This window comes from Coregonus lavaretus, assembly GCF_964263955.1.
Source record: "Coregonus lavaretus genome assembly, chromosome: 14".
Taxonomy (NCBI): Eukaryota; Metazoa; Chordata; class Actinopteri; order Salmoniformes; family Salmonidae; genus Coregonus; species Coregonus lavaretus.
In genome coordinates this window covers 48,387,647-48,399,935 of record NC_140001.1, presented here as the reverse complement: position 1 = coordinate 48,399,935, position 12,289 = coordinate 48,387,647, and the positions used below count along the sequence as shown (strand labels likewise).

Sequence of the window (12,289 nt, the reverse complement as noted above, 5' to 3'; positions counted from 1 at the left end):
ACTGCTGCTACCTATAGAAATCACTGGCCACTTTAAGAAATGGAACACTAGTCACTTTAATAATGTTTACACATCTTGCATTACTCATCTCATATGTACAGTGGGGAAAAAAAGTATTTAGTCAGCCACCAATTGTGCAAGTTCCCCCACTTAAAAAGATTAGAGAGGCCTGTAATTTTCATCATAGGTACACGTCAACTATGACAGACAAATTGAGAAAAAAAATCCAGAAAATCACATTGTAGGATTTTTTATGAATTTATTTGCAAATTATGGTGGAAAATAAGTATTTGGTCACCTACAAACAAGCAAGATTTCTGGCTCTCACAGACCTGTAAATTCTTCTTTAAGAGGCTCCTCTGTCCTCCACTCGTTACCTGTATTAATGGCTCCTGTTTGAACTTGTTATCAGTATACAAGACACCTGTCCACAACCTCAAACAGTCACACTCCAAACTCCACTATGGCCAAGACCAAAGAGCTGTCAAAGGACACCAGAAACAAAATTGTAGACCTGCACCAGGCTGGGAAGACTGAATCTGCAATAGGTAAGCAGCTTGGTTTGAAGAAATCAACTGTGGGAGCAATTATTAGGAAATGGAAGACATACAAGACCACTGATAATCTCCCTCGATCTGGGGCTCCACGCAAGATCTCACCCCGTGGGGTCAAAATGATCACAAGAACGGTGAGCAAAAATCCCAGAACCACACAGGGGGACCTAGTGAATGACCTGCAGAGAGCTGGGACCAAAGTAACAAAGCCTACCATCAGTAACACACTACGCCGCCAGGGACTCAAATCCTGCAGTGCAAGACGTGTCCCCCTGCTTAAGCCAGTACATGTTCAGGCCCGTCTGAAGTTTGCTAGAGTGCATTTGGTTGATCCAGAAGAGGATTGGGAGAATGTCATATGGTCAGATGAAACCAAAATATAACTTTTTGGTAAAAACTAAACTCGTCGTGTTTGGAGGACAAAGAATGCCGAGTTGCATCCAAAGAACACCATACCTACTGTGAAGCATGGGGGTGGAAACATCATGCTTTGGGGCTGTTTTTCTGCAAAGGGACCAGGACGACTGATCCGTGTAAAGGAAAGAATGAATGGGCCCATGTATCGTGAGATTTTGAGTGAAAACCTCCTTCCATCAGCAAGGGCATTTAAGATGAAACGTGGCTGGGTCTTTCAGCATGACAATGATCCCAAACACACCGCCCGGGCAACGAAGGAGTGGCTTCGTAAGATGCATTTCAAGGTCCTGGAGTGGCCTAGCCAGTCTCCAGATCTCAACCCCATAGAAAATCTTTGGAGGGAGTTGAAAGTCTGTGTTGCCCAGCGACAGCCCCAAAACATCACTGCTCTAGAGGAGATCTGCATGGAGGAATGGGCCAAAATACCAGCAACAGTGTGTGAAAACCTTGTGAAGACTTACAGAAAATGTTTGACCTGTGTCATTGCCAACAAAGGGTATATAACAAAGTATTGAGAAACTTTTGTTATTGACCAAATACTTATTTTCCACCATCATTTGCAAATACATTCATTAAAAATCCTACAATGTGATTTTCTGGATTTTCTTTTCTCATTTTGTCTGTCATAGTTGACGTGTACCTATGATGAAAATGACAGGCCTCTCTCATCTTTTTAAGTGGGAGAACTTGCACAATTGGTGGCTGACTAAATACTTTTTTCCCCCACTGTATATACTGTATTCTGTAATATTCTACTGTATCTTAGTCCATGCCGCTCTGTCATTGCTCGTCCATATATGTTTATATTCTTAATTCCATTCCTTACTTAGATATGTGTATATGTTGTGAAATTGTTAGATATTACTTGTTAGATATTACTGCACTGTCGGAGCTAGAAGCACAAGCATTTCGCTACACCCGCAATAACATCTGCTAAACACGTGTATGTGACGAATAAAATGTGATTTGATTTGTGTCTTAGATGTGGTACTCCTTGACTCTTCTGATGGCTCTCTCCACCAGAATCCTCAGACAAGCTGCGTACTTTCAGTGTCCTCCTTGCTGTTCTTTTCAACGGGGGAAGGATTAGCTTTGCCCCAACATCAGCCAGCATCCTCTCGATGGTGAATCCCTTGTCAGCCATGATACCATCTCCAGGCTCCAGTAACTCCACAATTCCTGACAGCCTTGTGAGGTCTCGGTCAGAGATCGAACTGGTGTAGACCTCAGAGACAAAGGTAACTGCTCCACATGGGAGGATATCTCAGACTGAAGAGTGAGGGATGTCGAATTCTCACATCTTATTTCTGTGCAGTCAATGATAACTCTGCCGTCTGGACTGTGCTGTTGGAACTTGTCAGGCATTGTCACATTCACATGCTCTCTGGTCATCCAGATGGGCAGTGAACCCAGGACTAGGTACAGGTAGTTGGTCCATGTGATGACTACATGGCTGACAGTAGGGACACTTATTCTAAAGATGTCAGACAAGACCTTCTCCTTCAATCCTAAAGCTACACGGCAGCAATACAGGAAGAACTTGTCAATGATTTGCAACTTGCGGTTAGGAATGGGCATTGTTTCCAGTCCAGTTATCAGTCCCATTCTCAGTGCATTGGACCAGCTTAGATGCAGTGAAAACCTCCTTAGACTGGAAATGGGTATAGAATCGAAAATCTTCATCAGAAGCACAGAATCTGTTGACTTGTAAATGAGGTAAGAGGCTTATTCTCAGTTTCTGGATTTGATGTTCTAGCTCTCTGATCCGTTCCGGTGCAGTGGTAGTTGAAAGTGACTTGATTAGATTCCCCTGATTTAAATCATATTTCATTTCTGTTTGGACATTGTTCATAATGTCTACATCAGGGACAGTGGTAAAATCAATAGGTGACCTCATTAAAGCCTAAGCACTGTGGATAAGTAGGAGGGTAAACCCTAATGAAAATAACACTATTCTTGTAAAATAGGTAGATAAACTCTATTCCCCAAAAATGAAAATGTGGGTTAGCTGACTTTACTTGAGTTAGGCTAATCACTGGTCTACCTTTGATAGAGCTAGTGTAACGTTAGCCTAGCTCCTGTTTTCTTAATGTTTGAATGTTGCTAGTAATGGCAGCATCCTTTACATAGCTGATGTGTATTGACATAGAATCACATGAATATTATAATGCTGAATGTTAGACATAGGACGCGATGTGGATGTACCTGGAGGAGGAATCGCGTAGTTGTGGTCTGCTGCTGCAACCTCTAGAGAGACGTCCTCGTCCAGCTCTTCAATGGAAGAAGGGATGGGACGAATATCATCTCCGAGACGAGCTCGTCCTTTCATACACTGATTCCCGTTGTGGCAGATCTTCTCCCCAGTTATTCCAACGAAACCCGGACAACTCTGATCTTCAGCAGTTTGCGATCAGTCGCAGCAGTGTAGTCCGTTTGGTTGAAATGTAGGCTACATACAAAGATGCTACCACGGAGTATTAAACGTAGGGCCTTCAACTCTTTTCACAGTATGAACCCATTTTTTGCGCTCTTCCACGTTGCTTGTACAGAGAGGTTCGCTACAAAAATACTGACTTAGCCTCCGCCATTGTTGTTGGTACTCAGTAACCAAGGAAGGGACCGGAATCAGTCCTACCCAACCAAAGTCACTTCCACATTCCGAAACCCGGAAGTATGATAAAAGCCTATAATACAAATTTTAAAGCTGTGTTCGAATACTCATACTAACCACACTATTTGTGACGTAAATGTAGTATGTAGTATGCTTATTGGTCTTAGTATGGATATAGTTAGTATGCCAAAAGCTCCCGTATGTTGTACTAAATTCGCCAAAATACGAAGTATACAAGCAGTGGACAATATTTCTGTGCTTTTAGGCCCCATAATGCAATTCTTCAGAAAATGGGCGTGGCTTCAAAACGTTTTCAGATTTGAAGTAAATGGTGGAAAATATGCAGCCGAAGTCCGACGAGAGCGGATACAAATTCATTGCTTTAACAAATGATGACAAATGTTAAGAAAATGAGCGATGTAATAAAGTAATGACTTTTCAAATAAATTACGTTACACGTTATGTTGGCAGACAATTTGTTAGCTACGGTATCCTTACGAACCGCATATCATTACAGCAGTATGTGCCGGTATGTTAGCTAGCTACCTAACGTTAGTTGGCTACTAATACATAGAACTTGCCAGTATATTAACTATATGCTATCCAACTAACTACCCAACGTTTATTGACTTGATTATTCACGTCATTCTTTGCTTAGCAAAGTAGTATAGTCGTTGTGTGTTCTCAATGGATATTGTTAATAAAGGGTGTGTTCTTAAATTCGCTCTGGCTATCTACTCCAATTTCAGAGCACTCTCGTCTGAGTGTGCCAGAGCGCAGAATAACTGATGAATTTACGAACGCTTCAACACCCGTTGAATATGGCCGGTGTCAGTAAACGTCTGCAGAAATGCGTAATTATATTGTTACCATCAGCACAGTTACAGTTACCAACGCTCTGGATAACCAGCTCTGTTAGGGCGAGTAAAATGGTCAGAGTGAGGTGTTCTCTCATTTGTGTCTAGAAGTAGCTAGCTAATTTCCCCCTAACGTCGGACACTCTCTAGCGGTTGGAGGACTAAATCACCTCGAGCTCAACATTTAAATGGACTGGAAAATAATGGTACGTTTTGCGACTAAAGACACCCTTCTAGCTAGCTGACCACCAATTTTCAGTGCAATTTATGTAAGTTAGGTTTTGAGAGTTTTCAAAAACGTTATACATGTACAAATTTTGTGGGACACGCTGCCTATTGTAAAATTCGACTGCGCGACAGACCACACATAATATCCAACTTTTTACCTCTGAAATATAGCTAACTGATTTTCTAATGTTGCTAGCTTAGTTGCAAAATGTTGATAGAACTGCTAAGTAAGCAAAAAGGAAAGAAATTGTAAGCGTTACTGTTACGTGTGACATGTTTTTCTTTCTCCCAATCTTCCTTTGTAGTGTGTGTGTGGTTCAGAGTGGTTGTTCTGTTTGTGTGTTCTGGTTATTACAGGTGTGCTGAGTTGCGGCTGACGATGGCTGATTCCAAAGCCTGACGGGACTCAAAGGTTTTGCACTGACTACAGAAAAGTGAAATGTTACTATACCTGACTCATTCCCTTTACCTCGCATGGACGACTGTATAGACACCATTGGATCGGCTGCGTATGTTACTAAGCTTGACTTGTTAAAAGGTTACTGGCAGGTGCCTTTAACCCCTCGTGCCTCTGAGGTGTCTGCTTTTGTAACCCGACAGTTTCTGCCAGTACACAGTAATAGCTTTTGGAGTGAGGAACGCCACGTTTCAACGTTTGGTAAATATTGTATTGGCTGATGTTCCTGATTGTACCGCATATCTTGGTGACCTGGTTGTTCATTCGACTACCTGGCTTGATCACATGAGCACATTGAGGGCTGTGTTTGCACGCTTGGCCAGCGCTTCTTTGACCCTTAACTTAGCCAAATGTGAGTTTGGAAAGGCTACTGTTACATATTTGGGTAAAGAGGTGGGGCAGGGTCAGGTTCGTACAGTAACAGCTAAGGTGGACGCTATCACCCGGTTTCCTGCCCCTGCCACTCAACGGGAATTACGCAGATTCTTAGGCATGACGGGTTATTATCGTACATTTTGTAGGAATTTCTCAACTGTTGTAGCCCCAATGACTAGGTTACTCAGTCCTTCAGTGTCCTTTGAGTGGACCGCTGAGTGTCAATCTGCCTTTGACTCTGTAAAAGTACTATTGTGTATTTCTCCTGTTCTTTCTGCCCCTGATTTCAAGAAACCATTTAAGTTGGAGGTGGATGCCAGTTCAGTGGGTGCAGGTGCTGTACTATTACAGGAACACGATGGTCTAGATCACCCAGTTTGTTACTTCTCTCGCAGATTCATCAGCTGTCAGTCACGTTATTCCACTATCAAACAGGAGACTCTGGCGCTGTTGTTTGCCTTACAATTCTTTGAGGTTTATGTTGGCTCCAGTGTGTTGCCTGTTGTGGTGTATAAAGACCACAACCCTTAAAAATTTTTGAGCCGCATGTACAACCAACGTCTTATGCGTTATACACCACCATTGGTTATACAGGGTTATAATTTAGAAATTCATCATATAAAGGGTGCAGAAAACATGGTTGTGGATGCTCGGTCACGTGCCTAGTTCAGAGAGAAAAATAAAATAATAGAACGGGGGGTTGACAACTATGGGGGGGGGATGTGTTGTAAGTAAGTATATAAATGTAATGTTTTTATCATAAACCCACAGGCATTTACGTCTCCTCCTCAGACGAGCTACACCCGAGGGGAGAACGTAACAGTTAGATAATACATATCACGAAAACAGCTGAATGTTGTCAAGCTTTACCGTATCAAAATTGGAGTCCTCTGACGGGGGCGTTTTGCACGATCTGCAAAAATTAATTTTGAACTTTGAACCATTAACTTTTTGACACCTATCACTGTTGGCTATGTTTCGTCTTACAATAGCTACATAGAGGCAGTATTTAGTCAAATGTTACAATGTATGCATCAATATTAAACTAATTGGGACGCTAATTTTCATTACAGATATCAAACAAAAAATGTGGGTACACTTTCAGTTACTGTTTAATCTTTCATCATCACCTTTCAATGCCTTAGCTTTGAAATGTAAATGTTTATACATATTCAGATTGAGTTATCTTTCTAATATGTGTATAGTATGCCAAGTTATTTAGCTGCATGTATTTACCACCACAGCATGGAGAAAGTCAAGAGGAAGCAGTGGAGTGAGGTGGATATGTTCCATGCCATGGAGGACTGCGGGGTAGGGATGGCTATCCGCCAGGCTGCAAAGGTTAGGCATCTTTTGTTTTTAGGAGATTACCACGTGTATTCGAGTTTTATCTGCTAGTAACAGTTTTATTTTCTTATCTACCAAGGTGCATGGTGTACCTCGGCAGACCCAGGCGGACAGGCTGAGCGGCCGGGTGACCCATGGTTGTCGCAGTGGACCACCCACATTGCTTGCACCAGTACTGTATCTACTGCGCCAGCCATGGGTTCCCCTTCACCAGTCAGAGGCTGACACCAAATACGCAGGTATTTGGTGTTCTATGTGTTTATGTAGACCTTAGCCATTTTGACCACTCCTACATGGTAAACAAATCAGAATTTGCCAGAGTATTCCGCTACCCATACCAACGCTACAAGGACATGCGCTATGTGGTGGAAGGGTTTAAGAAGTGTGGCCTCTTCCCTCTTGACCCTTCAGCCATTGAAGGGTCCCGTTTAATGCCGTCTCGGTCCCTACCAGCTCCCACCACCGCCTCTCCTGGAACCAGCAGCACTGTGCCGTCCATCAGCACCTCCTCCCCAGTGACCACAGGAGGACCCTCAGCCCCTGCTCCAGTCCCAGCCTTAGCTCTAGAAGAGCACCCCCTAATAGAGGGAGGACCTGGGGCACATCCTAACTGTCCTGAGGTATCGGCTAGACCGATACAGAAGACTCCCTGTGGTCGCCACATGCCTCACCGGGGAGGAATACACGCGCCAGTGGCAGGAGAGGAGTGAGAAGGAGAGGGCCGAGGCAGAGGAGAAAGAGCGTCGGGCAGCCCTCAGAACACAGAGGGCACAGGAGAGCGCTGCCATGGATGAGACCATTGACGCCATCGCCTCTGCTGGACCCCCTGCTGGAACCACTCCTGACAGCTGCATCATCAATGCCAGTGCCTCCCAGTGTGCAACACCTGTAGGAGCCGCCGGAGTCCCCAGCTGTAGAAGGCCACGTGCCTACTCTCCCGGCCACACCATCGTCGGCCCCTCAACCCCACCATTACAAACACCAGCTCCTCCAAGCCATTGTCGGCGATTTTGTCCACCACAACCACGCACACCACCCCCCCGTCACCCCCAATACGGCCTCCTCTGGACCAACTGCCTCCTCCGTCTCCCCTGGTTACACCACCATAGCAGCCTCATCTTGTGTCCCTGCCCCCTGCAATTTGAATACAGCCATCTCCACAGGTAAATACATGTTAAATTACGAACTTTTATCATCCTGACTAATTTACCCTCTAAATACACCTCTGCTGTCTTCAACCAGGATCTCAGCGATCACTGCCCACGTCAGTAATGGGTCCGCGGTCAAACGACCAACCCTCATCACTGTCAAACGCTCCCTAAAACAATTCAGAGAGCAGGCCTTTCTAATTGACCTGGCCTGGGTATCAAGGATGGATATTGACCTCATTCCGTCAGTAGAGGATGCCTGGATGTTCTTCAAAAGTGCTTTCCTCTCCATCTTAAATAAGCATGCCCCATTCAAAAAATTCAGAACTAAGAACAGTTGACTGCCCTTGACCAGCACAAAAACATCCTGTGGCGTACTGCATTAGCATCGAACAGACCCCGCGATATGCAACTTTTCAGGGAAGTCAGGAACCAATATACACAATCAGTTAGGAAAGCAAAGGCTAGCTTTTTCAAAACAGAAATTTGCATCCTGTAGCACTAACTCCAAAAAGTTTTGGGACACTAAAGTCCATGGAGAATAAAAGCACCTCCTCCCAGCTACCCACTGGCTAGGAAACACTGTCACCACCGATAAATCGAGAATCGAGAATTTCAATAAGCATTTTGCTACGGCTGGCCATGCTTTCCACCTGGCAACCACTACCCCGGCCACCAGCTCTGCACCCTCCGCTGCAACTTGCCCATGCCCCCCCCTCAAAGGGGGTGACACTCTAGATCCAAACTGTTACAGACCTATATACATCCTACCCTGCCTTTCGAAAGTATTTGAAGGCCAAGTTAACAAACAGATCACCGACCACTTCGAATCCCACCGTACCTTCTCCGCTATGCAATCTGGTTTCTGAGCTGGTCATGGGTGCACCTCAGCCACGCTCAAGGTCCTAAACGATATAATAACCGCGATTGATAAAAGACAGTACTGTGCAGCCGTCTTCATCGACCTGGCCAAGGCTTTTGACTCTGTCAATCACCGCATTCTTTTTAACAGACTAAATAGCCTTGGTTTCTCAACTGACTGCCTCGCCTGGTTCACCAACTACTTTTCTGATAGAGTTCAATGTGTCAAATCGGAGGGCCTGTTGTCTGGACCTCTGGCAGTCTATGGGGGTGCCACAGGGTTCAATTATCGGGCCGACTCTTCTCTGTGTATATCAATGATGTCGCTCTTGCTGCTGGTGACTCTCAGATCCACCTCTACGCAGACGACACCATTTTGTATACATATCTGGCCCTTCATTGGACACTGTGTTAACAAACCTCCAAACGAGCTTCAATGCCATACAACACTCCTTCCGCGGCCTCCAACTGCTCTTAAACGCTAGTAAAACTAAATGCATGCTCTTCAACCGAACGCTGCTTGCACCCGCCTGCCCGACTAGAATCACTACTCTCGGCGGGTCTGACTTAGAATATGTGGACAACTACAAATACCTAGGTGTCTGGTTAGACCGTAACCTCTCCTTCCAGACTCACATTAAGCAAAGTTAAATCTAGAATCGTCTTCCTATTTCGCAACAAAGCCTCCTTCACTCATGCTGCTAAACATGCCCTCGTAAAACTGACTATCCTACCGATCCATGACTTCGGCGGTGTCATTTACAAAATAGCTTCCAACACTCTACTCAGCAAATTGGATGTAGTCTATCACAGTGCCATACGTTTTGTCACCAAAGCCCCATATACTACCCACCATTGTGACCTGTACACTCTCGTTGGCTGGCCCTCACTACATATTCGTAGCCAAACCCACTGGCTCCAGGTCATCTATAAATCACTTCCTGGCAAATCCCCACCTTATCTTAGCTCATTGGTCACACTCTATTTATTATCTATGCATAGTCACTAACTCTACCCACATGTACATATTACCTCGACTAACCTGTGCCACCACACATTGACTCTGTACCGTACCGGTACCCCCTGTATATAGCCCTCCCTACTGTATTTTATTTTACTTATCTATTTTTTACTTAACACTTATTTTTCTTAAAACTGCATTGTTGGTGAAGGACTTGTCAGTAAGCATTTCACTGTAAGGTCTACACCTGTTGTATTCGGTGCATGTGGCAAATAAAATGTGATTTCATTTGAATAAAGTAGCTCAATTGGTAGAGCATGGCGCTAGAAACGCCAGGGTTGTGGGTTCGATTCCCATGGGGGGCCAGTATGAAAAATCTATGCACTCACTAAACTGTAAGTCGCTCTGGATAAGAGCGTCTGCTAAATGACTAAAATGTAAATGTCACCATAGCAACACCCACCCGTAGTATGCGGTCCAACAGGTATATCTCACTGGTCATTCCCAAAGCCAACACCTCCTTTGGCCGCCATTCCTTCCAGTTCTCTGCTGCAAATGACTGGAACGAACTGCAAAAATCTCTGAAGCTGGAGACACTTATCTCCTTCATAAACTTTAAGCATCAGTTGTCAGAGCAGCTTACCGATCACTGTACCTGTACACAGCCCATCTGTAATTAGCACACCCAACTACCTCATCCCCATATTGTTATTTACATTGTTATTTATTTTGCTCATTTGCACCCCAGTATCTCTATTTGCACATCATCTTCTGCACATATATCACTCCAGTGTTAATACTAAATTGTAATTATTTTGCACTATGGCCTATTGATTGCCTTACCTCCATAACTTACTACATTTGCACACACTGTATATATATTTTCTATTGTGTTATTGACTGTACGTTTTTGTTTATTCCATATGTAACTCTGTGTTGTTGTTGTTGTTTTTATCGCACTGTTTTGTTTTATCTTGGCCAGGTCGCAGTTGTAAATGAGAAATTGTTCTCAACTGGCTTATCTGGTTAAATAAAAAATAAATAAATATCTAATCTCAAACCAACTTTAACGTTACCACGGTATTAAACTGTACCATATGTTGACAGACTAGAAGAGCAGATTTGAGGAAAAAAACATCGACATCGAAATAGCTAGTTAGCTAAGAAAACACGCACGCAAGAGCTAACGTTATGACTATGTTTACCGTTATTTGTAACGTTAGCTAACTAGTGTGTCACACTTTAATCCAAACACAATTAAGGTAGCTACTAAGCTAGCTAGTTAGCAGCTAGCTAATAATGATAGCCAGCTAATAATGTTAGCCAGCTAACGTTAGTTAGCTATCTGCTAAAAAGATAGCAGAAACAAAAGAAGGATAATTTAGCAAAGGCTAGCAAACCTTTTCTTTGTCCATGCTAGCTAGCTAAATATCCATATGACTCACCTTTTACATCGCCAGCTAGTGCCTTCCAGGTAGGAGAGTACTGGATGCAGTGACCACACCATGATGAGTAGAACTGGACCAGCCAAGCGGTGGAAGAGTTGAGCAAAGTCTGCTTGACAGTCGCGCTTGTCAGTATAACCACGGAGTCCTCCTCAGAATACAGCCGAGTGGTTAGAGACGGATTAAATAGAAACACTAAAATACTGCTCGTTGTGAACAATAAAAAGCATGTTTTTCGGAGCGAAGGGAAGCAGTCAACACACAGAGTCGCCATATCGTGGAGATCGACAGGGACAGGCTACGGACCGACACTTCTTCTACTTCTTCTACTTCTTCTTCTTCGATTAGGTTTAACGGCAGTTGGCATCCAATAAATGTTGCATTACCGCCACCTAGTAGACTGGAGTATAACTCCCTTATACTTTGCTTTCAAAAATAAATAATACAACCAATACCCTACCATCTAACAATACACTCACAAAAAAATTAACAAAAAAGAATAATAACTACCATACTCCACTATTTAAATCTATTTATTCCTACTTCAGGCCAACAGCCTGAACGGATGGTACACCACCACTTAACACACCCTGTAACTCTTCTGATGTCAAGTCTCTCCACACCCAAATACCTCTCTGCAGCTGCCACCATTACCTCTATTTTCTGCGACTTACATTCCATCCCTGCAGTACAGTTGATAACCATTGCTATAAATGCCCAAAATCCAATCTTACTGAAACATATATCACTTGTTGGTTTATCCCTCTGTACTGGTACAGATCTACTACTCACACCATTCCTCTCAGGATCCCTCCCCCTTGACCCATCTTCCTCTACTTTCTTCACTGCCTCAGCATATGACAACTTCTGCACTACTCTAATCCTGGAGACCTCAACCTGTCTCTCTCGCACGGGACATTTCTGATCCACAGCCCCATGGGCACCACTACAATTAACACATACCACTAGAGTGGCGCAGTGGTCTAAGGCACTGCATCGCAGTGCTAACTGTGCCACTAGAGATCCTG

General features: G+C 43.9%; 1 protein-coding gene across 1 annotated transcript in view; it reads right to left on the bottom strand.

The window, feature by feature from the left end:
- Positions 1-11,597, bottom strand: part of qsox2 (quiescin Q6 sulfhydryl oxidase 2) — a 44,508-nt gene extending 32,911 nt beyond the window's left edge. Inside the window, exon 1 of the mRNA XM_084176604.1 lies at positions 11,262-11,597. Within this exon, the coding sequence (XP_084032730.1) occupies positions 11,262-11,535 (274 nt within the window). The 5' untranslated portion in view covers positions 11,536-11,597. The remainder of the gene's footprint in view (positions 1-11,261) is intronic.
- Positions 11,598-12,289: the final 692 nt, after the last annotated feature.